This window comes from Nyctereutes procyonoides, unplaced genomic scaffold, assembly GCF_905146905.1.
Source record: "Nyctereutes procyonoides isolate TBG_1078 unplaced genomic scaffold, NYPRO_anot_genome, whole genome shotgun sequence".
NCBI classification, from domain to species: domain Eukaryota; kingdom Metazoa; phylum Chordata; class Mammalia; order Carnivora; family Canidae; genus Nyctereutes; species Nyctereutes procyonoides.
This window is the reverse complement of record NW_026575049.1, coordinates 21,957,072-21,984,602: the sequence shown is the minus strand read 5'-3', so window position 1 is coordinate 21,984,602 and position 27,531 is coordinate 21,957,072. Positions and strand designations below refer to the sequence as shown.

General features: G+C 55.2%; 1 protein-coding gene across 5 annotated transcripts in view; it reads left to right on the top strand.

Annotated features, from left to right (window-relative positions):
- ARHGAP8 (Rho GTPase activating protein 8) overlaps positions 1-26,743 on the top strand; it is a 65,860-nt gene extending 39,117 nt beyond the window's left edge. For all 5 annotated transcript variants that reach the window (XM_055329042.1, XM_055329044.1, XM_055329043.1 and 2 more), the window contains exons 7-13: positions 162-260; positions 1,362-1,472; positions 16,787-16,860; positions 18,814-18,891; positions 19,574-19,702; positions 23,441-23,544; positions 26,159-26,743. In XM_055329042.1, coding sequence (XP_055185017.1) covers positions 162-260; positions 1,362-1,472; positions 16,787-16,860; positions 18,814-18,891; positions 19,574-19,702; positions 23,441-23,544; positions 26,159-26,473 — 910 coding nt within the window. In that variant the 3' untranslated portion in view covers positions 26,474-26,743. The remainder of the gene's footprint in view (positions 1-161; positions 261-1,361; positions 1,473-16,786; positions 16,861-18,813; positions 18,892-19,573; positions 19,703-23,440; positions 23,545-26,158) is intronic.
- Positions 26,744-27,531: the final 788 nt, after the last annotated feature.

Sequence of the window (27,531 nt, the reverse complement as noted above, 5' to 3'; positions counted from 1 at the left end):
TGTGTTCTGGTTTTGGCTGGAGTCAGCACTTACAGTGACGGTGACGGGAGCTGCCTGCCTTGCTCCCCCCCCCCCCCAAACCCCACGGCCAGCACCCCGCCCCCGGCCGGGCCTCTCTGTCTAATCCTTCTAACTCTCTGGCTTCTGCCTTTTTTTTTTAGTCATAAGTTTGGGAAAAAAGTCATCTATTTCAACTCCTTGAGCGAGCTCCGCGAACACCTCAAATATGACCAGCTGATTGTCCCCCCGGAGGTTCTGCGGTGAGTCTGACCCTGGGGTCCCCCCAAGGTCTGGAAGGCGTGGGGGCCCCCCAGGGGTTCCACGGGCCTCTGACTGTCCCGTTCCTGTGGAAGGCTGCGCCTCCAAACGTGCGCCCAGCAGATCCAGCCCCGGAACGTGCGGCGTCAGCAGGGATGCCAACTGCTGACTCTGAGCCGGGCCCGCGGCGGGCTGCGCGGCCGAGGGGCTCCCCCCTCCCTCCGTGGCGCTGATTTAGAAATATAAGCATCACGGCAACGGCGGCAGAGCATCAGGGGAGTTCCTGGGGTGCGTGGATGACCCCGTGCACGGAGCGCAGTGCTCCCAGGAGCCCTGCAGGTGCTCTGGAAGCCTGCTCCCCGCACCGTGGCCTCTGCCCAAAGCCCATTCGTATGTCTGCTACTTCAGCCTACGTGGCAGTGGGGATCCGTGCTCCGCGGTCTCTCTGGTGGTGCAGCTGGCTGCACCACCACGCAAGGGCAGGTCTCGGGCCCCCTGCCCTTTGCATCTCCCTCGCCGGGGGCTCCTTGTGGGGAGCAGGGCCCTGGCCAAGCTGCAGGGAGGTCGGCAGCCCCTCAGGAACAGGGGAGGTGTTGAGTTCCTCTGGGTGCCAAGTCACACGCCAGAAACTGGGCACGTAGAGCGGCGTAGGGAGTGACCCTGCCCTCGGGACGCTCGCAGGTAGTGGGGGCCGCAAGTCAGTGATGACAGCTAGGGAGGGAGGGAGGGCGCTAGTGGCGAGGATATACCAGGGGAGGCTTCCAGGAGGAGGTGAGTCCTGAAGTGAGTTTCCAGGGGTGGTTGCCAGGTCAAGAGGCTGCGGGAGGGTGCTCCTGGCAGATGGAAGCCTTCGTGCAGACACGTAGGTGAAACGTTGGCCGGGGGCTCGCAGGAGAGACTGGGGTTGGCTTGCTCTCTCGGCCGTCTACGGGAACACCCGTGATAGCGGGGACTGTGCGCGTGTGCGTGCGTGCACATACACACGTGTGAGATGGCGCTGTGACACATGGGCCCAGAGGACGCGGCCGTTCTCGGCATGCGGCCCCTGTGGCCCGAGGCTCCTCCCCTGCAAGGTGAGAGCCGTGCTCCTGCTGTGTCCGCAGGTACGATGAGAAGCTTCGGAGCCTGCACAAGGGCAGGTCCTCCCCTCCCGCCAAGACACCGCCGCCGCGGCCCCCCCTGCCCACCCAGCAGTTTGGCGTCAGTCTGCAGTAGTAAGTGAGCCGGGCCATGGCCTGCTTGTCTCCTCTGTGGGACCGCGGGACACTCGCGTCCCAGGACCTTTGTCCCTAGGAGTCCCATTTACCCTGGCGGGGAACCTGAAACGTGTGCTTTGCCTTGACGTGGGAGTGCCTGCTTCTGTGTGTGTCTGTGCGCCTGTGTGTGGGGGACTGGGGGCCCGGGCTTCTCCCCACCGCCCCCCCTCAATGTGCAGGGGACCTGGCAGCCGGGGGGACAGGGGGCCTGGGCTTCTCCCCCCCAACCCCGTGCAGGGGACCTGGTGCCCGGGCTTCTTCCCACTGCACCCCCCACCCCCACCACCATGTGCAGGGGACCAGGCAGTGGGCAGGGAACTAGGGGCCCAGACTTCTTCCCAACGCCCCCCCCCCATGTGTAGGGGACTGGGCAGCGGGTGGGGGTACAGGGGTCCTGGGCTTCTCTTCTCAGCTCTCATCACTGCTGCTCAATGCTGATGGTCACGGCTGCAGTGGCTCCTGACCCCAGGCGTGGCAGGACACGTACCACCACCCTGGAAGGGAGGCACCGCCCCGTGCTTTGCTTTGGCCCATGGGGCGGGGGCGGGCACGGGCAGGTCAGGTCAGGAGGGAGCTTTGGGAGCCAGTTGGCAGTCTGCCCCGGGGGACGGGTGGAGATGCCAGCCTGACCCGCCGAGTGACCAGCGTTCCTCCCACTGATGCCCACGCCGGACACGGAACTCGAGTGAGAAATGAAGTTCCGTTGGGTCCAGCTGCCGGGTTGGGGACTGTTAGGATCACAGCTTGTCCTGACCTTCCTGGCTGATCTCACCCCTTATTAAGCCACGTGACCTCGAACTCACTCCCCATCTCAGCTTGTTCACTTATTTCTGTAATGAATGAGTTGGATGATGTGAACTTTAACGTTTCCTTGTCAAGGATTTCTGGGCCAACTTGATCTCTTCTGAGACTCGTTCAGTGGCACCCCCTCCAGGAAGGCTTCCCTGATGCTCTGGGCTGAATCCCGGGGCCTCGTGCATCCCCTGCCGTCCCAGCAGGCTCCAGGGGAGCCTCTCCAGGTGTTGCCCCCCACCTGGCAGTGAGCTGGTCCATCCTTGTGTCCTCCGCTACTGGCCATAGGCCGGGCCCTGGGTGGGGCCCCTAGGATGACAGAAGACAAAGGAAGTGTTTGATCCTTGTGGGGCTGTTGGGTCTGGTCTACACAGTGTGTAGAAAAACCAGGGTCTGGAGGGTGATGGTGGGTCCTGGGTGGCAGTTTGCTCCTCCCATGAAAGTGAGTCACTTCCCGTTGGAAGCCTACATGGCGGTTTGTTTCCCTAAACCAAAATCTGACGACTTGGAGCCCCAGGGTGGGACTTGATGGGATTTGGAAGGTTGTGAATTGAAACTCTCTGGCCAGTGTCCTGCTGGGGGATCGGGGGATGCCTGCCTGCCCCCCTCGTCCTTGTCACTTACATCTCCTGAGGCATCTGGGCAGGGGGACTCTTCATCGTCCTCCCGTAGGGGCTGTGGGGCTCCAGGGGAGACAGACGCCGAGGACCTCCTCTTTCTTCCTGGCCTAGAGGGAAGGAGGGCAGTACGTGATGAGATGAATCCTGGCCCCAGGGAGGTCAGTGTCCTGCTCCCTGCGACACCTTACGTGGTGAAGGAGACTGCAGGTGTGACTGGGACGGGGAGAGAGTGATCCTGGATTATCCGGTGGGCCCAGTGTCATCACCAGGGTCAGGGTCAGGAGGGAGACATGAGGACCCAAGCAAACAGCAGAGGTTGGAGTGACACGGGGCCATGAGCCAGGGAACGCAGGTGGCCCCTAGGAGCTGGAAAGGAGTGGATTCTCCCCTAGAGCTTCGGTAAGAAACAGCCTCGTGGACCCAGCTTAGCCTTCTGACACCTCCGCGGGTGAAGGGTCCCGTGTAGGATCGCAAGCTCCTGGCTTTTCAAACTAGAGTCTGTAGTAGTTAGTTAGGGGGTGTAGGAAGCGAAGACTGGGCAGGGAGGAGTGTGTGTGGAAACCTTGTGCCCAGGACACCTGGTGGGGGCTGGCTGGGCGGGGAGGGCGGTGGTGGGGGGTGGTGGGGGAGTGGAGCTGAGGGTGGAGCTGGCATTTAGGAGGTAAGGAGATGGGCCTAGTGACCTTGGGTGTGTCCCAGTGGCTGAAGCTGGGCCCTGTTTTTCCAGAACATTCTGTGATGATAGATGTGATCTGCACTGCCCCTTGTGGCTGGCAAGCTCTTGAAATGTGGCTAGTGCAGCGCAGGCTCTGAATTTCTGACTTCGTTTAATTTTAACGGATGTGAGCTTAAATGGCCCCCCGGCTACCCCGGCAGACAGTGCGGTTCTGGGCCCTGGGGCCTCACCCCTGCCTCCCCACCCCAACGTGTACACAAGTGGTATCCCCTCGAAGAGCCACTTTGGAGGCACCTCGTGAACGCAGCATCCGTACGAGTATGATGTTCCCAAGTATAACTGGAACAGAAATTTACCGAATTTTCCTTCTTTACACACACTGTAAAAATGGGGTGGTGTGACCCACTCCTGCCTGTGGGTGTGACCCCAGCATCCTGAGGCTCACCTGGGAGGGTGAGGGGGGCACTGGTGAGATCTCAGCTCTCAGAGGAGGGGCCCAGGTGGGCCCAAGTTGTCAGCTCTGTGCTTCTGGGCCTGGCCTGTGTGTCAGCGCTGGTGCTGCCCTTGGTGTGTGCTGGGAACAGGTCATCGGGGGCCATGTTCTCCCTCTGCCTCCCCCATTCTCTCTCTCTCTCTGTGTCTCTCATTCTTTTTTTTTTTAAGATTTTATTTATTTATTCATGAGAGACACAGAGAGAGGCAGGGACACAGGCAGAGGGAGAGGCAGGCTCCCTGCAGGGAGCCCTATGGAGACTCGATCCCAGGACCCCAGGATCACGTCCTGAGCTGAAGGCAGACGCTCAACCTCTGAGCCACCCAGGCATCCCTCTCATTCTTTTTCAAAGAAATAAAAACCTTTATTTTTTATGTATTCTTTTTGACAGAGTGCACACAGGAGCAGGGGGGAGGAGCAGAAGGAGAGGGAAAAGCAGGCTCCCCCCTGAGCAGGGAGCTGGGTCCCAGAACCCTGGGATCATGACCTGAGCCAAAGACAGACACTTAACCGACTGAACCACCCGGCACTCCAAATAAAAAACCTTAAAAAAAAAAAAAAAAAAAAAAGCTCTTAGTCTGGCAGCCCTAGCAGTGCCTTTCAGATTGCCTGTTTGGTTGTTCAGAACCGCTTCTGTCTCCGTATTGTCCGATAAGACTTATAAAATGAAAACAACAAAACAAAACATACCTAACTTGTGGATTTCTAGAGGCATCTACCTGAGTACAGATTGGGGGAGGCACCCATGGCTTTCTGTCCCGAGCAGGTGCCTTGCAGAGTGTGTTCACAGAGCATTTGAACTCCAGAGCCCTCCGTTAGCAGACCGAAGACAGATATTAGAAATGTCCTTTATAAAGGCCTGGGTTTCGTTCCTGTTCTGAGGCCGGTTGTAACTGAAACATCAGTTCATTGCATTTTTTTTCTTAAGATTTTATTTATTCATTCATGAGAGACACAGAGAGAGAGGCAGGGACACAGGCAGAGGGAGAAGCAGGCTGCATGCAAGGAGCCCGACGTGGGACTCGATCTCGGGTCTCCAGGATCACGCCCTGGGCCGAAGGCAGCACTAAACTGCTGAGCCACCCAGGCTGCCCTATTGTATTTTTTTCCCATTTTTTTAAACACGCAATGCGGGGCTTGAACTCAGCACCCCAGAGATCAAGAGTCGTGTACGCTCCGCCTGGACCAAGCCAGCCAGGCGCCCCCAGGTCATTATATCTTTAGGGGATGATGAGTATGGTCGCCCAGCCTTTGAAAAACACTCTGCGTGTGCCAGTTTGGGAGATAATCCGCGCGATTGCCTCTTTAAATTAATATTTTATGCTGTTCCATTGCAAACGGCTACAGTAAAATGGCCATAAACATATTAAATAGAGCACAAAGATGTCACTTTGTTTGGACTGTGAATGAACGGAAGTCATTAAAATTCATAACCAGATCCTATTCACAAATGTTAATTTGCCGAGTTACGTTGAGGAGCACACAATGCAAAGCTCTCACCTCAAAACAAGCTAGTTAAGTTAATCGATTAAGGGGAAGTCAGAGAGTCAAGGTATCTTTGCTCCTCACTGTCCCTGAAGGCGGAAAATACGGGTGTGTGCTCAGTGCGGCTCCAGCTGGGCCACTGTGAGGTGGCAGGAAGCAGGCCGGGGACATAAGCGCCTCCTTAGGGTCAGGGACGGGGTACAGGTCCCAGCTTTGGAAAATCAGGCTAGTTTCTTTCCCTGTAACTGGACTTAAAACCTTGCCTTCCCCGCCTCCAGGGCCGGGGCAGCCTCACAACAGAAGTGTGCAGATCGTGTGAACCGGTTCCCACTGCCAGGCTCACCTGCTCTCGTTTCTCCTTCATAGTCCCCTCCTCCAGGAAGCCTTCTGTGATGACTCCACCCAGACTAGAACCATCTGTTGGAAAAACCCACGTGCTCTCCACCACAGAAATGCCTGGGCTCCCTTGTCAAAAAACGATGGCCCGTAAATGTGAGGTTTCTCCCCAGACTCTTGGTTCTATTCCGTCGACCCAGGTCGGTGCCACGCTGTTGTTACCACCGTTGGCTTTGTACGGAGTTTTGAAATCAGGAAGTGGGACTCTTCCAGCGTTGTTCTCCTTTTTCGATGGTTTTGGCTTTCTTGGGTCTCTCCGGCGTCTGGATTAATTTTAGAATCAGCTTGTCGGTTTCTGTCCAAAGGCAGCTGGGATTTTTCAATAGAGGTTGTGCTGTCTCTGTGCGTCGGTTTGTGGGGGGAGAGATTACTACCATCTTCCCAGTGGCACATCTTCCACTTTATGAACACAGGAAGTCTTCCCACATATTTGGATCTTTTACATTTCTTTCCGATGATGTTTTATCATCTCCAGTCCATGCGTTTTATGCTTTTTCGTTAGATTTACGTCAGGGTTTTTTGTTCTTTGCAATGCAACGATAAATGAAATTGGTTTTTTCTTTTTTTAAGATTTTATTTATTTATTCATGAGAGACACACAGAGAGAGGCAGAGACACAGGCAGAGGGAGAAGCAGGCTCCTCGCAAGGAGCCCGATGTGGGACTCGATCCCAGGACCCCGGGATCATGCCCTGGGCCGAAGGCAGGTACCAAACCGCTGAGCCACCCAGGTGTCCCATAAATGAAATTGTTTTAGCAATTTCATTTTTTCGGATTGCTCCCTCCTGCTGGTGTTTAGCAAGAGTCAATTTTTGTACACTGATCTTATATCCCACCTCCTAACATCAGTTATCAGTTCTAATAGGGGTTTTGTGAATTTGTTGAGTATTTTCTGTATCCAAGATCATGTCATCTGTAAACAGAGATAGTCTCACGTCTTCCTGTCCATCTTGGATGCCTTTTATTTCCTTTCCTCTTGCCCCATCGCACAGAGCAGACCCTCCAGGATGCTGTCGGGTAGGAGTGTCTTTTCCTGTTCTTACCGGGAAGTGGCTGGGTTTTCCACCGTTAAATGTGATCTGGGCTGTGTGTTTTTCATAGATGCCCTTTATCCAGCAGAAGAAAAGCCCTCCCATTCCTAGCTCGTTGAGTGGTTGGGTTTTGTTCTTCTTTTTCTTCTATGAAGGGATGTGAGATCGGGTCCTATGCTTTGTTTGCCTTTATTGAGATGACATAGTTTTTGTCCTTTATTAATATGGTAATTACACTGATTTTTATGTTGCATGGACCTCGTATTCATAGGATGAATCACACGCATTCCTAGTAGATCGTCTTCTTACGTGGCACTTTATTTGCTTTGCTATCGAGTATTTTGTATTTTGTGGATGGTTTGGCATCTATATTCCTAAGAAATACTGGTGTGCAGTCATCTTATATTGTGATGCCTTTGACTTGGCTTCATGGCGCTTCTGGGTTTTTTTGCAAGAATATGTGCAGGCTCAGAGCATATCTTTCCTTAACATTTGGTAGAATGTGCCCGTGAAGCCCTCTGATCTCGAGCTTTTCTTCGTGGGGACTTTTAAAATTATAAATTCGGCCCTTCGCTTCTTATACCCTTTCAGGTCTCACGTTTCTTCTTGAGTCAGTTCGGATAGTTTGCGCCTCGAGGTTAGAATTCACATCTTCGTTCTTCGCAGACTGGTTCTGAGCAGGGATGCCTTCATCTCACCGCCGTACGAAACTCACCACCATCCCTTCTCCCCGCTGTGCTGTTATCCTCACACAACCTATGTGCATGTGGGAGGAATGGGCATGTCCCCCTGCCCACACCTCCCCTCCTCCTTGCATATCTGCAGGAAGCAGGATGTGGGAGCAACGGATTCAGAGGTCCCCTTTGGGCTGTTGGTTCGCGAGCAGGACCTCGCAGCTCCAAGCTGCTCGGCTCCCAGGGCAGAAGGTCTCAGCTGAGCCAGGGCCTGCTGTCACAAGGAAAGAGGCGATGGGCCTTGGCTTTCTCCTCTCTTTCCCCTCATGCCTGGGTCCTCGTCTTTGCTCTCCTGCACCACGTGGCTGTCCGGAGAGCAGAAAATGATGCTGGGTGGGAACGGGCCTCCTGGGGCTCTGGTTCTTAGTCACCTGGGTCAGCCTGCCTTGCTAGAAACCCCCACCCCATTAGAGTTTTGGAGACTGGTCTCGTTAATGGTACAGAACTTTCCAGTTCTTCATTCACCTCCCAGAGGCCAGCCAGGCAGAGGTGGGTAACCCCACCAAAGCCCCCGGACAGAGCGCAAGGCTGGGTCTGCAGCGGGTACAAGGACTTGGCAGCATGCTGCACTGCCCAGTTGTCCCAGCGCCCGGGGCCTCCCGGCCACCTTTGTGGCTGAGACCTCCGCAGGTCAGCGAGGTGAGCAGCAGCCACCGTCCTGATTTAGGAACTGGGAGGGGACAAGAGATGAATGACCAACCATCCAGGATGGCCTGGTGCCCAGCGACACAGGCCTGCTCCCCCTCCCTCCCCATCCCTGCTGTTTCTGAAAAGCTACAGTCCCTTGTGTGTGCGTTCCTCGCCTGCAAAACCAGGGAAGGGACGCGCTCTGAGTTACTCTGAGCGAGTCTCCCATGGGGAGGGGCTACAAGCAAACATCGTGTGCCAAGAACCCCCAGTGCTCCCTGGGGGCGGTGGTGCTGACCCCAGGATAGCACCCTGCCCCCCAGGCCCCTGAGCCTGGTGTGCCCCTCGGAACTGCAGTTCAGGGTGTGGGCTTAATAGGCCGAGCATCCTTGCGGAGACTGGCTTCGGCCCTCGGTGCTGTTGGTGGAGTTCTCGTGCTTGTCGTGGGGGCCATGTGGTGAGGAGTCCCCTGTAAATCGTGGAGCACGAGGAAGGGTGGATTTGGTGGCCATCCACCCGACGAGTCACTGCAGAACGGTGGCAGATTTGGGTCAGGCCGGGCCTGGCATCCAGTTCTGCCCCCCTCGGGGCTGTGAGGCCTCTGGCCAGTCACCAAGCCACTCCCAGCATCCTCGTCTGGTCTCTAACTTGGGCTCATAAAATCACAGCAGAAACTGAGTGAATAAGATACGGGAGCAGGGGCTGTGGGCTCAGACTTGTGGCTCCAAGCCCTGGCAGCACATTCTTGTCCATCCTCCAGTTTACCTGTGTGGGTTCCAGGCCCCCCAGCACGTAGCAGCTTCAAGCAGCCACCGTTGTGTTTGTGTCCCGACTTCCGTGGGCCAGGAGCTAGGCAGAGCTCAGCGGGCGGGTTTGCTCTGTGTGGTGCGGCTGAGCCCACTCGGTGGTGCCCGGCGTGGTTGGCTGCTGTCCTCTCTAGTCTGGCCCTCCTGCCCCCCGTGGGCCTAGCTCAAGCCTGCCGACTGGTCCAGAGTGACCTCCCCACCTGTCACCTGCAGGTGCCATCTAAGGGAGTGCGTTTGCGGCCCCCAGGCCACTGACGATCCTCCACATGTGTGGCCATGGCCTGTTTTATGAACCCTCTGAGCCTCGGTGTCCTTATCTATAGATGGGGTTTATCATGGAAACTTCTAGAACTCTCCCAAAGATTCAGTGAGTTAATACATTTTTGGGCGCTGGAGCCACATCTGCACAGTACAGGACCTCTGGCAGCCAGTCATCGACAGCATTAGCGGCACCGTGGGCGAGGCGCTCTGTGACCAGGGTCGTCGACCACAGTGACTCAGACAAGAAGTCCGTAGGCGTCATGGGGTCCACACAGGGTGCTGGGGGATGGAGGACAGGGAGCCTGCGCCCTGCAGAGAGGAGCGAGGAGGCCTCCTCCTTGGAGGAGGACTGTGCCCTGGGCCTGGAGAGAGGGGTGGGGAGGGCGCACTGGAGCCAGGAAGGAAGGTGTGCTGGGTGGAGGGCAGGCTACGAGCCAGCACTGAGGCCCGAGGTGTGGGAGAGACGGAGCGCGGGTGGCGGATTTCCCTGTGCCTGCAGCATTCGAGGTAAGATGCATGTGGGGCTGTGTGCCTGCGTGAGCGTGTGCCAGGCTGGGAGGCTGCGCAGGCCTGATAAAAGGGGGACTGCCTCTTGGGGGGTCCCAGCTGTAGTTTCTTGTCCCGAGAGAGGACAAGAGGAAGCCCGCTTGCTCGCGAGTGAGCGTGCCAGGGCCTTCACAGGAAAGGAGTCTGAAGGCGACAAGGATTTATGTGCGTTTACTGTCACCACCCGCACAGCATCCTTGGCCAGGAGGGTGCCATGAGTTTTATTTTATTTATTTTTCTTTTTTTAAAGATTTTTTAAAAAAACTATTCATGATAGAGAGAGAGAGAGAGAGAGAGAGAGAGGCAGGGACACAAGCAGAGGGAGAAGCAGGCTCCATGCCGGAAGCCTGACGTGGGACTGGATCCCGGGACTCCAGGATCGCGCCCTGGGCCAAAAGCAGGTGCTAAACCGCTGAGTCTCCCAGGGATCCCGAGTTTTAGTTTAATTCTTCCTTTTACAGATGTTGAGTCTTTGGGTCGCGTGATGTCATTTGTTCTGTTGGTCATATCTCCCGACTATTTCTGGAGTCGCAGGGTGTGTCCCAAGGGCTTTGCTCGTGCTAACTCAGCCACCCTGGCAGCAAGTACGACAATCACCCCATTTAACAGAAGAGGAAATAGAGTCAGGCGGCGGGGTCAGGTCGAGGGGTATGTCTGGGTCTCCCGGCTGCGGTGGCAGAGCCAGGATTGGGTCTCAGGAGGTCTGATGCCAGAGCTCACACTTTCGGTTTCCCTTCCTGTGCGTCTTAGTGGTAACCCTCCTCCCGGGGGCTAAGCGTGCCATCGGTGGATGATGTCCATGCTGTTCATTGCCGTTCATCTGTGGCTTACATTTATGTCCCAGTGCTGCTGCTGTGCCGAGGCTGGATTCTGGAGCCTGCCAGTCTGGGTTTGCATCTTGCCTCTGCACTCATTTGGTCAAGTAGCTTAAACTCTCAGGGCCTCGGTTTCCCCATCTGAGTTCTGGCGGTTTCTCAAAACAGCCTCTGCGTTCTCACCTCCGTGCACGTTCCCTGCGTTCCCTGCACATCCCGTCTCCACGTGTCTAAATCCAACATCCTCAGTGTGTCCCTAAAATACCTCCTCTGCAGTGCTGGACTCTGAGCTTCCTGAGAGCGCACATTCTTCCCATGTGTATTCGTCAGCTCTTCCTAGGCTGTGCCGCTTAACAAATAGTCTCAGGCTCAGGCAGGGTCTAGTGACAAAGTGTTTATTCCTGGTCAGGTTGTGTGAGGTGTGGGTGTAGGTGGTGGCTCAGCTCTGCTTCGTGTGTCTTGTGTTTCTGACACCAGGTGGGAAGAGTGGGCTCTCGGGGTACAAGCTGCTGTCGTGCTGGAGGAGGGGAGCAAGCATGGCCGAGCCCAGCTGCAGCAGTCTTGTTCAGAGCATCTCCTTGGAGGTGGTGAACATCATGCCTGCTGCCATCCCACAGCAGGTCACATGGCCAAGCCCACCATCAGTGAGGCAGGGAGGTGGCCGTCCTCGGGAGAGTCTGGCACAGCGGAGAGGGAAGGAAGACTTAGCAGCGAGCACCAGCTGACCCCACTGTGGTGCCCAACCAGCGTTCTGTGTCAGGAACAAATAGCACAGAAATCTGCTCTTCTCATCCGCCCCCAAGTAGCCACTGTTACTGTGTCTCACATCCCGTGTTGGACACCGGATTTGAAGAGATTGAGGCTGACTCAGGCCTTGCACACACATCTGGAATCATTTCCTTGGGATGAATTCCTAGGAATAAATGGATTTCCAGAATCAGAGAATATGGCCATTTTTAAGGTTTGGGGCACATACTGTTGACTTCCGTTCCAGAAACGTCATGTATGTCTTAGAGCCTGATACCATGAGTCGCCACCACACACCAGAGCTGGGCCCCCTTGCCCTGGAACATAGGGGCTCCCGAGAGAAGTGCACACCTCCTGGTCAGGCCCTCCCTCACCTCCTGGAGGACACCCTCTCACGTGCTCAGGGCCTTCCCTCTGGGGATCCCTCCAGGCTCACCCACAAGGTGGGAGGGTGATGGTGAGGAAAGAGTCCCCGACCTGAACACCCCCTGCAGCTCCAGGACCCGGATCTAGTCAGTGCATGACGTGGAAGCACGGATGCCTTTAGCTGGAGGAAGGAGAGCTGGTGCTGGCAGGAGGGGCCTGGACCAGAGTCCTCAAGGCCACCAGGGGACATGGAGCCTCAGAGCTCGCTGAGCATCGGGGAAGTCAGTGCCAAAGAGGAAGGAAACATCCTGAGGTTGTTCCAGTCAAAATTTTTGCGTCAAGTGTAGGTCTAGTGAGGCTAGGAAGACCAACTAGTATACCTTCGACCCTTGCTGGAGTTTTCCATCATTTGGTTGTTGGCTTACTTCCAGCCTCCTGTTCCATTATAACGAAAACATATGCAAGTGGCTACATTTTAACGGGCATTTTGGTAACAGCGGTGCTGTTACTACATACACGAGTCTCTAGGAGTCACAGAGAGATAATGGACTGTGCACCCAGCCATGGGGTGCAGACAGTCTCCCCTCACTAGGCTCCGTGTTCATTATCTGTGAAGCGGGGGATGACAGCCTGTCTCATCCACCCGTTCCCTGTTGGAATCCAATGAAACTATGGATGTGCAGGTGCATAGCAAGGAGTAATGCTGAGTATTTGCAAGGTGACTACTCTTTCCCAAAGAGTGGGGGGTTGCTGAGCTTTGGGCTGTTCTTGGGGAAACCAAGGAAAGAAGGAGAGGTCTAAGTTTGTGTGTTAGAATCGGAGGGGTAGCTATACCTGCCCCATTCCTGTCCCCATTACCCCAAGGGTCTTACTTGTTGATGGAGCAGAATGAGGGCCAGGGAAGCTTGAAGGGTACCACGGATTATAGCCAGGCCTGAGGCCACCCCTTTGCCTCCAGCAACCCTGCAATGATAAATGGATGACTTCTGCTTCTTGCCACGATTGAGTCCCAGAACAAATTAACTGCCCTACCTGAAACTAGAAGATTTTCAGTCATTGAGCAGCATGGAGCATGGGATTGTGATCCCTGAGAGAAGAGCCCCCAGTGGGACGAGCCCTGGGGTTCCTCCAGCCACTGCCTGGAGAGCATTTCCAGGCCGCAGAGCAGAGAGAGGCCAGTCAGTGCTTTTGCAGACATGAGGGAACAGAGTTCTGAATTTGGGGGGGCCGTAGGTGGGTGATGTTGTGGGACAGAGTTCTAGAGAGGAGGCAGCTGCATGGAGAGCTCTGGACATCTGCAGAAGGTCCCCTCTAGTCTTTGGCTGAGTGTTTAAATGATTTCTATATGAAAGGAAATTCAAAGCACCACTGGAGGGTAGTAGGCCCCCAAACTATTCAGAGCTTGCACAGGGCTGGGGACGATACTTGTTCTCCCAGCTAAAGTACGATCTTCAGTACCGGAGGCATTGGGTGGAGTTCCCACCTTAGTAGTGGAGTTACATTAGTCCTAGGCTGACCACTGCTCTAGAGCCTCCCTTGCAAAATTAAAAGCAGTCCTTGAAAGTATCCCAGATGATTTAAAGCAAGACAGAACAACGTTCATCTCCATTCAGACAAATTAAAAAAAAAAATCTAGCAGCCAACAATATAAAGTTTCCAAAGAAAAAGTATAAGGTGGAAGTGGGAAAACATGTTCTGTAACTAGGAGAAAACTGATCAGTAGAAACAGACCCAGTATATTAGTGTAGGTTCTCTAGAGAAACAGAACCAGTAGGATATTTACTATAAGGGATTGGCTCGTGTGGTTACAGAGGCTGAGAAGTCCCAATGTCTGCAGTTGGCAAGCTGGAGACCCAGGAGAACCAACGGGGTTGTTCCAGTCTGAGTCAGAGTGCAACTGCAGGGGAGAACTAATGTCCCAGTTCAGAGAGGTAGAGAGACTTAATTCTCCCTTACTTGGCCTTTTGTTCTATCTAGGCCTTAAACAGATTGGAGGAAGGGTCACCGGCTTAGAGAGGACAATCTGCTTTATTACTCAGTCCACTGATTCAAATGTTAATCCCATCCAAAAGTACCCTCATAGACACTTCCACAATAATATTTAACCAAATAGCTGGGTATCCCTCGGCCCAGTCAAGCCATACAAATAATTCAAAATGAAACATTAAAAAAAAAAAAAAAGACCAACCTATGGCAGAGAACACACACCACGAGCCAATGCTGTTCCCATCACCTTCCCTGCCTCCGCTTTGGGCCCTGCAAGGAACATGTCTTCCTTTGGGCACCTGCTGCCGGGAAAATTCATGTTCCTGACCTATGTTGAGTTTTGTTGTACCATTTCTATTTCATAATCATATGTTTAACTTATAAAATAGACTGTGATATTATTACATAATGAATTAAAACATAAATTAGAATATTCCAACAGTCTTTTAAAAATTAATATTATAGCGTAGGGTATATATAATTGGAGTTCCAGAAAGAAGACAACAAATATTTGAAAAACGTTTTTTTCTAAATTTTATAAAAACTAGGTGATCCCTGGGTGGCTTAGCGGTTTAGCGCCTGCCTTTGGCCCAGGGCACGATCCTGGAGTCCCGGGATCAAGTCCTGCGTTGGGATCCCTGCATGGAGGCTGCTTCTCCCTCCTCCTGTGTCTCTGCCTCTCTTTCTTTCTCTCTCTCTGTCTATCATAAATAAATAAATAAATCTTTAAAAAAATTTGATAAAAACTATAAACCCACAGGTTCTAGGAGCTCATTGAACCACAAACATAAGAAACATGAAGAAAATGACACCAAGGCACATCATAATCAAATTGCTTAAAACCCATGACAGAAAAAATCTTAAAAGTAGAGGAAAAAAAAAACACTAGACATAGAAGAGCAAAGAGTGACGGCCGATTTCTCTTACAGAGATGCAAGTCAGATGGCAGTGGAGCAATATATTTTTCAAATTTTAAAAGTTCTTATCTTTAAAAATTTTTTAAAGATTTTATTTATTCATAAGAGAGAGATGAGAGACAGAGATGTAGCAGAGGGAGAAGCAGACTCCATGCAGGGATCCCGGGACTCCAGGATCATGCCCTGGGCCGAAGGCAGGCGCTAAACCACTGAGCCACCCAGGGATCCCCAAAATTTTATTTTTCTGAACTAAGATGACATACCCAAAAGCCTATCAAAAATGAAATGCACAGTAAAAACTTTCTCAGATAAACTGAAGTTGAGAGGGTTTATTTCCGGCACTTCTACACTGTAAGAAATGCTACACTTCTACACCGTAAGAAGTGTGTCAGACAGAAGAGATTTAATGCCAAATGGAAATTTAGATCCTACAAAGGGATGAAGAGTTTTAGAAACCTAAATATATGAGTAAATAGAAGATGAATAACACGTCGGAGTACGTATAATGGGACATTAACACAAAGATGTGGTTGAGGAGTGGAGCTTTACTGTGGTAACATTCTTACATTGTAAGTCAAGTAGTGTAATATTTGAGGAATAGACTGTGTATTGTAAAACTAGGCCCACTACAAATAAAGAGACACAACTAATATATTAATAAGGAGATAAAATGGAATTCTAAAAAATAATCAGCAAAACAAGATCAAGGAAAGAGGGGAAATTAATAAAGAACAAATACCATGCCATATTGATAATTACACTAAATGTAAGTGGCATAAACATTCCAGTTAAGAGAGATTCTCGGTTTGGATTTTGTTTTTGAAAAGGAAGATCTTCCTGATGTTTAAAATATAAAATGAGGGGTGCCTGGGTGGCTCAGTCTGTTCAGCATCTGACTTTGGCTCAGGTCATGATCTCAGGGTCCTGGGATCGTGCCCTGCATTGGGCTCCCTGCTCACCGGGGAGTATGCTTGTCCCTCTGCCCCTCCCCTCAATTGTGCACATACTCTCAAATAAATAAGTAAAATCTTAAAAATATATACATATAAAATGTTAAAAGACTGCAAATTAAAAGTAAAAGGAGGGGCACCTGGATGGTGTAGTCAGTTGGGTGTCGGACTCTTGGTTTCAGCTCAGGTCTAATCTCAGGTTTGTGAGATTGAGCCCCATGTCAGGCTTCCCACTCATTGCAGAGTCTGCTTGGGTTTCTCTCTCCCTCTGTCCCGCCCCACTTTGCATGTGCTCACTCTCTCTTGCCAAAATAAATAAATAAATCTTTTTAAAAAAGGTAAAAGGATGGAGAAAGATATGCCATGCAGCCACCAACCAAAAGAAAGCTGGAATGGCTGGATTAATATTAAGCAAGATAGACTTCAGAACAAGGAATAAGCCAGGGACAAAGAGGGACATTTCATAATAGTAAGACATAATTTTAAAAATCTGTGTGCTAGTAACAGAGCTTTAAAATACACAAAGAAGGGGATCCCTGGGTGGTGCAGTGATTTAGTGCCTGCCTTTGGCCCAGGGCGTGATCCTGGAGACCCGGGATCGAATCCCACGTTGGGCTCCTGGTGCATGGAGCCTGCTTCTCCCTCTGCCTATGTCTCTGCTTCTCTCTCTCTGTGTGACTATCATAAATAAATAAAAATTAAAAAATAAAAATAAATAAAATACACAAAGAAAAAGCTAGTAGAACCGAGGAATAAATGGATGCACAGATCTGTGAGGAGACTTCAGTGCCCTTCTCTAAAGGATTGATAGGACAAGTAGAGAACCAACAGTCTGACCAAATCTCATGCTTCTGGGCCTCCCTTGTGCATTCCCCTCTGCCTGGAATTCCCCTCCCTCTTTTGTCCTCCATAGGCTCCTACTTATCCCTCACAACTCAGCTTGTGTTTTTGCAGCAGTGTGGAGAGGACCAGAGTCTCCCGTCCTGCCCAGGTAAACACTGTTGCCTCCTTCCCTTTTCCCTCAGCCTCAAGGACAAAAATCAAGGTGAACTCATCCCTCCTGTCCTGAGATTCACAGTGACGTACCTAAGAGAGAAAGGTAAGTGAGAGCTGACTTGAGCCAGGGACATGAGGGCCTGGCCTGGGGAGCCCATCTCACGTCCTGAGCACCCTGCAGACCAGGGAATTGGAGGGGCTGGAGCCCAGTGCAGGGATGGGCTCAGGCACATGGATTGCTAGCTTTGAATCCTGGCTTCACTGTGTACCAGCTGTGTGACCTTGGGTAGTTACTTCCTTCTCTGGTCCTCTGATTCCTCATCTGTCCAGTGGGGTTAGTAACAGTAGCCAATTGATGGGGTTGCTGTGGGGCCTGAATGACACAATACATGTAAAGCCCTCCAGAAAGGAGGTGCATGATATCTTGGTTTGCAGATGCAATTGCCCGTGGGGTGGGTGTGCTCAGTGACCAGAGGGGGTGAGCCCTGTGGCTCCTCCAGACTCCTGAGGCCAGAGCTCAGACCCACAGGGAAATCATGGAGGTGTGGAGGCTGCTTTCACCCTGGGAGAAGGAGGATAGTTCTCTGGGTGGGACAGGCTACCAGGGAGGGGCGGCCACTGCAGGTACAGGTGCTGCAGAGTGGGGGTGGGGGGTGCATCAAATGAGAAGCAGGAGCCACCATGGCTGGGGGCCCTGGGGCTCTGTTACCTGGCATGTCCCTGGAACTGCATGTTCTCTTTTTTAAAGATTGTATTTATTTATTCATGAGAGACACAGAGAGAGGCAGAGACACAGGCAGAGGGAGAAGTAGGAACCCTGTGGGGAGTCCGATGTGGGACTCAATCCCAGGACCCTGGGATCATGCTATGAGCCATAGGCAGACACTCAACCGCTAAGCCACCCAGGTGTCCCAACCTGGTCCCTTTTTAAAAAGCTTGCCTGATTAGGTCAGGCCCACCCAAGATAATCTCCATGTGGTAAGGTCAGCTGCCTTGGACCTGCATTCTGTCTGCCAAGTCCCTCAACTGCGGCATATGGATTAGTGTTTGAATGAATACCTGGAAGAAAGTGTCCCGCAGGGTCCAGGGATTTGGGAACCACCTTGGAACGTTTACTGCAGTGTCTCAGAAAAAAAAAAGGAGAGAGAGAGAGAGAGAGAGAGAGGGACCAGCGCATGCAAGGGCCAGGAGTAGTAGGGAGCACGGGGCAGACTGGAGGCAGGGGCAGGGGACTGGGGAGGCCGGCCCGTGCAGGTCCGTGTAAGTCCCCATGGGAAGCTAACCTGCGAAGACGGTATGGCTCTGTGCACAGGCCGATCAGAGTTGGGTGTGTACCTTGAATAGTTCACTGGGCTTCAGATTCGAGAAGAGATTGTGGGGGGTGGGGAACCCAGTGCTGTCCCATAAGACTTGGGAGGTTCTGTGTTTGCAGAGTCCTTAGTGGTAACCTCTAGCGGCAGGTGGCAGTAGCGCAGTCGAGCACTTCCTGTGTGTCTCCTACACTGGGTGACTGGATTTTTTATTTTATTTAATTGTTACTAATGAAATGTGCATTCCAATCACCCTGTGCAGCCAGTGGCTGCCATAGCGGATGGGTCAGCGGGGAGGGTGCAGCTGTAGGAATGAGGGGAAGCAGCCCCCGCGGAGGCCTTTGGATGCCGCACGCGTGCCGAACCTCGCCCGTTGATCCTTCCTGCAGCCCTCAGAGGCAGGGGCTCTGCAGACAGGGCGGCCGGGCTCAGAGAGGCTGTGTGCTTTCGCCGAGCTCACACAGGAGTTGGACGGACAGAGTTGGGCTGGACCCCGGGTCCATCTGACCAGGTTCTCCCTTCCTGGGGGCCGCAGAAGTAGGCCATCAGGTGGGGATGGGGAATATGGTGGTTTGAGGAATAAATAAAGGTGAAGATGGTGGAAGGTGGGGGTGGGAGGGAATGAACCAGGCTGGAGAGCATTCCCCGCCAGCCACAGGGGGGTGATGCCTGGGTAGGAGGTCGGAACATTCTAGAAGCTCGATGTGCTGGGACCTGTGAGACGCCTGAAGGCTCTCTCTCTGTAGGACTCCACGCCGAAGGCTTGTTCCGGAGGTCGGCCAGTGTCCACACCATCCGCGAGATTCAGCGGCTGTACAATCAAGGTGAGCCTGCCCCCCGGAGATTCTCCGCACTGAGCTTCCCACGCGACGGCCTGTGCAGCCCTGCAGGGCCCGCAGGGCCCACAGGGCCGCAGAGTCCCAGATGCCGAGGTAGCATAGCTCCCCCGCCCCACCGAACCCCCAGAAGAGCCCAGGGCCCGGGCAGCCGCCCAGGGGAGCCCCAAGTCCCGGCTCCTGGGACAGGTGGCTACATGCTACCATTTTGCTTTTAGGTAAAGTCATACAAAAGCCTTTAGGGCTTTTTGGCTCCTGCTGCCTGGATGGTGGCTTGGAATGTGGGGACCGTTCCACGGGGTGTCCGTTGGGCGGCTGCTCCGGCGGGCTTGGCACCGCTTTCTCAGCCACCACCAGGGAGGCTCCCGTGGGCCCCCGCATGCCCTCATCCTTCCTTACAGTCATGTCTTGTCCCGTCCGGTGACAGGCCCGTCACGGGGTCCTGCGGCCTGGCCCTCCTCTGTCCTGGGTGCTGGGCACCTGCCTCCCGGCTGGGACCAAACCACACAGTGGGGGTCAGTGGCGTGTCCCAGACCTGGACAGCGGAGGAGGGCGCGGTGGTGGCATCCCCGAGGCCAGCGGATGTCAAGGATTCTAAAGCCCTGTGCGCCAGAGCCACCGTGAAGTGGAATCCCCAGCCCCGTAAACTCAGGCCTCTCTCTGCATCCAGGGAAGCCCGTGAACTTTGACGACTACGGGGACATCCACCTCCCTGCTGTGATCCTGAAGACCTTTCTGCGAGAGCTGCCCCAACCACTGCTGACCTTCAAGGCCTATGAGCAGATTCTCGAGATCACCAGTAGGTGCCTGCCCTGGGGAGCCAGCCCAGGGCCAGTCTAGGGGCGCGGGGGCGGCCCAGCATCCTCCTGTTGGGACCTGACCCCGTGGACCACAGTGACCACGGCCAGGCCAGGCCTCCGCTGCCCGTGGGGAGGGGGCGGGGTTGTCAGGTGCAGCTGGGCTGGGAGGCGGGGTGGCAGGGGCGTCTGGATTTGGGGCACACCGCCCTAGTCAGAGCGCTGCCTCCCTGCCCTCCCAGCTGCTCTGGAGGAGCTCTTGTCCAGCACCTTTGCTTCTGCATCTAGAAAGGGGATGGGGGTAGGAGACTTGGCTGTGCCGCCCAAGGCCCCCCAGGTGTGGGCAGATGCCCTCACGCCTTCTCAGAACAGTTACCGGAGACAGCTTGCACTCAGAAACCCTGCCTCTGCCCTTGGGGATGAGAGTCTTCTACCCTCAGGACTGTCGCGGGGACCCCAGAGCCGTCCCTGAGATGTGGGGAGATCCTAGCATCCTGGGAGGGTAAGGGCCTCACCCCAGCCTGCACCCCTGCCCCCTCCTGTGAGTGTGTTTCTCCCATCAACACACCCAGAGGGCCTGGTCACGCTCCCTAACCCCCTGCCCTGACGCTGCCCGTCTCCCCCGTGTCCCTCCCTGTGCCCTCATTCTCCCTATAAAGTGCCAGCCATCTCGGCACAGTGGGAGCGTGGCACAGGCCATACCGGCCTCCTCCCACATCTGTTCATCTTTGACACAGGCACCTGCTGGCTGTCCCCAGAGCTCACTGGTGCCATTGAGCCGAGCCACGCACTTTATGCACATTTAATCCTCAAGGTAGCCCCACTTTTATGCAGATGGGGAAAGTGAGCTCAGAGAGGTTAAGTGACAAAGTCACACAGCTAATGCCTGGTGAGGCCCAGACCTGGACGCAGATCTGCTCAGCGCTGAGCCACGCCCTTAACCTCCTTGCAGCACAGGAGACGGTCGTCCTGGCTGCGACTTCCTTATGCCAGGTCCCGTGCTGGGCACTCGTGGGCAGGAGGGTGGTGACCACGCGGGCCCTGCTCGTCAGGAGCACCGGGCTAGCTGCGGGGACAGGCGCATAGTTGAGCCAAGTGTGGGGGATTCACACGGGGGCAGCATGTCTCCAGGTGAGCGTCGGCATTCACAGGAAGGGAAGCAGGGGAAAGGCGGGCCGGGCAGGACGGCGAGCAGAGGTGGAGGCTTGGCAGTGCCACGAGGTTCTCGGGCTCCCCCAGGCCCCCAGAGGGCATGTGAAAACATGGGTCGCGGGGGCCCACCCCGGGGGTTTCAGATGCAGCAGGTCCAGGTAGTGGCCCAAGAATCTGCATTTCTAAGCCCATTCCCAGGTGATGCAGATGGTCCAGATTTTTGCCGTGGAACACTGAGCTAAGGGGATCGAGGCACGGCCCGTGGTACAGATCTGGCCACAGAAAGATCAAGTCTGTGAGGGGTGAAGCTCGACCGGTGGCCCCTTTGCACCAGGGAGTGGGGCCGGGCTGGGGGCTGATGTTGAGAATTTTTAAGAATTATACTATGATGGAAATAACACAAGCGCATAGTGTAAAAGAACGAACCATCCCAAACACCAACAGGGCAAAGGCTGTGTAATGGGACGGGAGTCCCTGCCGACCCCTGCGGTCCCACGGCGGTGGCCACCCGCAGCAGCTCCACATGCGCTCACCCCTCGGCCAGGGGTGCCCCTCTCCTCTCGCGCGCTCTTCGAGCCTGGCTTTCTCAGTGTTTTCTGACATTACTCATCTTCTCCTCCTTCCCTCCTCGTGTGCGTATCTACTCATCTCTTTAATGCTTGTGTACGATTCCATCCACCGTGTTACACTCTGGGTAAACATTCGGGGCGGTTCCAGTTTTGTGTTGCCACGTGCTAATGTCAGGACTCAGATGATCCTGAAGTTCCGTTTGTGGAGAAACCGAAATGCTTCCAGAAGCCGAAGACCCCTTGGTCTCACTCGGCCCGGCTGCGTGGTGACGGGCGCAGGGTTGCCAGATTCAGCAGTAAAAAATACAGGATGCTCACCTCAACTTGATTCCCCATAAACAAGGACTATTTTTTTAAAAAAATCTAAGTAATATTAGCCGTTTATTTGAAATGAACATTTAACTAGGTGTGCTCTGTTTCATCTGGCAGCCCTACTCGGGTGGGGTGGGTTTTTCCTTGAAGTGATGTGAAAGCGAGGCCTTCGGGGGTACACTCGGGAGGAATGGGCTCCCGGGGGCCTGCAGTGTCCAGGGCACAAGGAAGTCGCAGCCAGGACGACCGTCTCAGCGCTGAGCCAGGTCTGGGCCTCACCAGGCATTAGCCGTGTGACGTTGGGCGCGTCACTTAACCTCTCTGAGCTCACTTTCCAAAAGCGGGGCTGCTTGGAGGGTTACATGTGCGTAAAGTGAGTGGCGTGGCTCATGGCACCGCTGAGCGCCGGGGACAGTCAGCAGGCTGCTCCCTCTCACTTGCCCCCGAGTGCTCTTTCTCCAGGGGACCGTAGTGGGAGCTGGAGGTGTCCCAGTACGAGGACGTGCCCTGGGACCACAATTCTTGGGAACATGAGGTTGAGGTCAGGAGCCTGAGGTCCAGGCCACACAACGGTGTCCTCCGAGCTTGTTGGTTTCTTGGGAAATATTATTTCATGAGAACTCCTTTTACCCTGGCATTACCTACGGCAGCTTGAGTTCGTGAAAAGAATGGCTTTTTAAAAAAATTTTAATTTTTTTTTAAAGAATAGCTTTTATTAAAAGGCTAACGAGGGCGTGCAGAGTGGGGAAGTTTGTGCTTGCAGCGGGGACTGTGTTTGGAAAGCACCCAGTGTTCAGGGCTTAGCTGGGGGAGGTTAGTGTGTTGGAGGAGTGGGGAGTGCATGTGTGTGTGCACATGTGTGCACGCGTGTCTGCAGCCGGAGCACGGTGAGCACCCCGTGAATCGTTGTGGATGTGCGTTGCTTTGACTTTTTTTGTTTTGTTTTGTTTAAAGATTTTATTTATTTATTTATGAGACACACAGAGAGAGAGAGAGAGGCAGAGACACAGGCAGAGGGAGAAGCAGGCTCCATGCAGGGAGCGTGATGTGGGACTCGATCCTGGGTCTCCAGGATCACGCCCTGGGCTGAAGGTGGCGCTAAACCGCTGAGCCACCGTGGCTGCCCTCACTTTGACTTTTTATGGTTTATGGAGCTGAGTGGAGGCTTTAGTTACGGGGAGAGTGGGGGGGGGGGTCTGAGTCTGTGGCCGCTCCCCCAGGCCCCCAGTGGGTGTGGGCCCCTGAGCCACAGGGAATCGCTCACAGGTTAAGGCCTTTCTGTAAAGGGCCACGAGCCCATCTTTCAGCTCCGTGGGTCAGTCTGTGTCGCCACCGCTCAGCTCTGTCCCACATCGGTAGCCACTGGGGATGTACAGATGAGTGAGTGTGGCTCTGGGGCTTTCTTGACAAAAGTGGGCCTCCGGGCCACAGGCTGTAGTTTGCCGACCGTGGTCTAGGCCGTTCCCGAGCGTAGCGTGAGTGACTCGCTCTGCAGGCTTTCTGGCAGGTAGCAGGTGCACGAGGCGGTGTGAAGAAGGGACCGGAGCTCTCAGGACGGAGGGCTCAGCAGGGAACAGCCATGGGGCCGGGAAGTGAGCGAGGGCTCCAGGCCCAACCTCGGGACAGTCCGTCCTCGGGGCTGTCCTCCTCTCTGCGCCCATGCTGTCCCCTCGGGAAGGACTCAGGGAGAGCCCTGTGCCGCTGTAGGTGTGGAGAGCAGCCTGCGGGTGACGCGCTGCCGGCAGATCCTGCAGAGCCTTCCAGAACACAACTATGCCGTCCTCAGCTACCTCATGGGCTTCCTGCATGAGGTGAGTGGACAAAGCAGGCCCCGGGGCGGGGGGTGGGTGGAGGGGGAGGCCCAAATTCCGTGCCTGGCCCAGGGGGACCCTCCTGCACGTGGTGCCCATGCAGCCCAGGAGCTTGGGGCTCCCTCTCAGCCCAGAGGACTTCCAGGCCTGACTTTGCCGGGCAGGGTCCGTTGTGCCTCCCCTGCTGGCCCCACACGTGGCTTACTGATAAGACCTGCTGGGTGGGGGGTCCCCTGCTCCCGCATCATCTCCTGCATGGCCTGTCGGTGGAGGGGAGGCCGCTGTGTCCCCAGGCCAGGGCACCGGGTGCAACGCGGGTGTGAGCAGCCCGAGCAGGCCTTTCCTGTGAGAGGCCACGAGTGTCCTGGGGTGGCCGTAACCCGGGGCCACGGACTGGGCAGCGGCTTCAAACAGTAGAAATCTATCGTCACGCTCCTGGAGGCCAGAAGGCCAGTCAAGGTATGGACGGGGCCATGCTCCCACTGAGGCCCTAGGGGAGGGTCTGTCCTGCTCATTCCCGCTCCCGGTGGCCCCCGCGTCCCTTGGCTTGTAGCCGCCTCACTCCTGCCTTGGTTTCCACATGGCCTTGTCCCCTCCGTGTGGCCAGCCTCCTTGCGCTTTCTCCTATAAGAGTGCCCGTCATTGCATTTAGGCCGAGTCCTGGATAGTCCAGGATGATCTCACTTTGAGACCCTTAATTCCACCGGCAAGGACCCTTTGTCCACGTAAGGCCACGCCCACAGGTCCCAGGGAGACCCCTGTTTTGTGGGGCTGCCATTCAGCCCTCTGCACAGTGTAAAAATGAACAGTGAGAGAAACACCTGTCCTGGCTCTGGGTCCAGGCTTCGCTCCCCAGTCCGGGCAGGGAGCAGTGGTCTGCGAGGTCACCAGATCCAAATGGGCACCCACCTTGCTCCCAGACCCACCATCCTGTCACGTGACCCTTCCTGGAACACCTCACCTCTCTGGGCCCTTCGTAGGCAGTGTCGGGTGCAGGTGTGAACGAGGCAGTGCTGGGCCTTGGGGCTCCCAACTGCGGGGCACGGGCCAGAGCTTCTTACTCCCCACGGTGTGGCGACACCGCGGCAGGGGCCGGCCCAGGGTCTTCGGGGCTTGTGTGGGAGCCCTGCTCCATGGCAGGTGGCCTGGGGATGTGATGACCAGGGGAGGAGAGGGGACCCCCAGGCACAGCCAGTGTCACATGTTGGAGCCTGTCAAACCCCACCTCTTAGGTTTGTGTGTGTGTGTGTATTTTGTTTCTTAAAGATTTTATTTATTCACAAGACACAGAGAGAGAAAGAGGCAGAGACAGAGGCAGAGGGAGAAGTAGGCTCCCTGCAGGGAGCCCGATGTGGGACTCGATCCCGGGACCCCGGGATCATGCCCTGAGCCGAAGGCAGACGCTCAACTGCTGAGCCACCTGGGTGTTCCCACCACCTCTTAGTTTTAAAAATAAACTATTTTGGGGGCACCCGGGTGGCTCAGTCGGTAGAGCAGGAGACTCTTCATCTTGGGGTCATGAGTTTGAGCCCCACGTTGGGTGTAAACATGGCTTTAAAAGAAAAAAACTATTTCGTTCTCCCTCTTTATCACTTGATATTGTTTCTCAGAAGCTGAAAACGAAGTTATCCTAATCATTTTTTCTACTTCTTTGTCATGAGCTGGAGATGGGTTTGTTCTCTGTCCTCCGCCAGGGCTCTGACGTTAACACGTCCACGGGGCTTGGCCCTGCACAGCATTGGCTCCTGCAGGGGCTTGGGGGCTGCCTGTGTCACGGAGGCAGGGCTTGGGCAGTGTGGGCATCCTCACCAGATCCCCAGGAGGTCACCAGGCCATGCACCTGTGCTCCCCCGGGTCCTGTGCTCTCCCATGGCCCCCGAGGCTCTGCATTGTCCTACTTCTGATTCTTGGAGGTCCCCAGGACCCTGGAGGCAAGCAAGAGATCGGGCCAGGTAGCCCCCCTGCCACCTTCTGGGCCTCAGTTTCTTCATCTGTAAAATGGGTGATGTATCCTGCTGCTTGGGGTTGTAAGTGCTGTAAGGCCAGCTCCCCCTACCACCACCCCCAGTCCTCCAGTGACCCCCATGTGCTAGTCAGTCTTGACTATGCCCAGCTCATCAGCCAAAGCGTAGATATCAGAGGGACGCCCGGGTGGCTCAGGGGCTGAGCATCTGCCTTTGGCTCAGGGCATGATCCTGGGGTCCTGGGATCGAGTCCCACATCCGGCTCCCCGCAGGGAGCCTGCTTCTCCCTCTGCCTGTGTGTCTGCCTCTCTCTGCGTTTCTCATGAATAAATAAATAAAATCTTTTTTAAAAAACACTAAGTGTAACTACTAGGGACGTGGTCTGGCTGGGTGACACCAAACACCAAGCTTGCACTCCCCCACCCTGAGGGGACCTCCCCAGTCCTCTGGAGTGGAAGAGAAGACGGGGGTGCTGAGGAGATCCCAGAAGGAGCTCACGGGCGGTCAGAGCCAGAGGGTCCCTCGGAGCATCAAGACTGAGTCCTTCCTTTTGCAGACGGGGAACCTGAGTCCCAGGGCAGCAAGGTGGCTGCACAAGGCCAGAGCACAGAGCCCACAGTCACTCCCCGGGTCTTGGGTGTGTCCTCCAGGTATCCCGGGAGAGCATTTTTAACAAGATGAACAGCTCCAACCTGGCGTGTGTCTTCGGGCTGAATTTAATCTGGCCGTCCCAGGGGGCGTCCTCCCTGAGCGCCCTCGTGCCTCTGAACCTGTTCACGGAGCTGCTGATCGAGTACTACGGGAAGGTCTTCAGCACCCCAGAGGCCCGCGGGGAGCCCCGCGCCGACACCCCGGGGCAGGTGATCCGGGCGGCCCCTTGGCGAGAGGCCACAGGGGAGACAGACACCCCGCGGGCCCCGTCTCGCCCCCCGCGGCCCCCGATGGCGGCCGGGACCCTCCGCTAGTGCTGGAAATGTCGCATTGAGGGCTCTGTGTGCTCCTCGTGCTTCGTAAACTCACCATTCAACTGGCGAGGGACGCCCGGGTGGCTCAGGGGTTGAGCGTCTGCCTTCGGCTCAGGGCGTGACCCCGGGGTCCTGGGATCAAGTCCCGCATCGGGCTCCCCACAGGGAGCCTGCTTCTCCCTCTGCCTGGGTCTCTGCCTCTCTCTCTGGCTCTCATAAATAAATAAATCTTTAAAAAAATGTTTAAAAAATAAAAAAAACTCCTGACGAGCCTTGTAGTGAGCAGCCGGGCGCTGACCCTTCTGCGTCGTTCTTGGGCTGTGGGCTGAGATGAGATGACGTGTCTAGAATCACAGTCCAGCATGGCTGAGCCAGAGGTGGGGGCTTGTCAGTGGGGTGCCTGCGTCCGGCATCTCCTGCGGCTGTCCCGCTGTGTGGTAAAGCGGCAGCTGCGAGCCTCGGCTGTCCACCATCGTCTGGGGGGGCAGCCAGGGCAGCGTCTCTCCTGCTCTCGTCCGGGCTCGCGTGCGTGTCAGGCTGGCTGCAGGTCAGCTGTGGGGACGCGGCTCCCCGGTGGGTGTGCATGTGGCCAGTAGGCCAAGCGGGGCGCACCGCATGCATGCGGGGGCACCAGGACAGGTGCGTGCAGTTTGCAGGCTTTGGCTGGTGGCCTCCACGCTCGTCCCCATTGGCCAGAACCAGTGTCAGGTCCGAGGCCGAGGTCACAGTGGGAGGGCTCGGGGTTGGCCATGGGCAGGGTGGAGATTTGGGGCTCAGGCAGCCTGAGCCCTCCACGTGGAGAGATGCACCCTGTGTTTGCAGCTTAGGTACAGAGGAGAAAGGCGTTCCACATTCATAGCACGGAGCCCCCAGATTCACCCCGATGGACAGGCTCGGCTCACGTGCCCACCACGACCATCGCAGTGGCCAAGTCTGCACTAACTGGCTGGGGCCTGTGCCATGTGCCCCACCTGGGGCCAGGGTGATGGGGGGCTGGCGCCCCAGAGCGCCCCAGATGTGTCAGTCTGCTCGGGCCGTCACAACAAATACCACAAGTT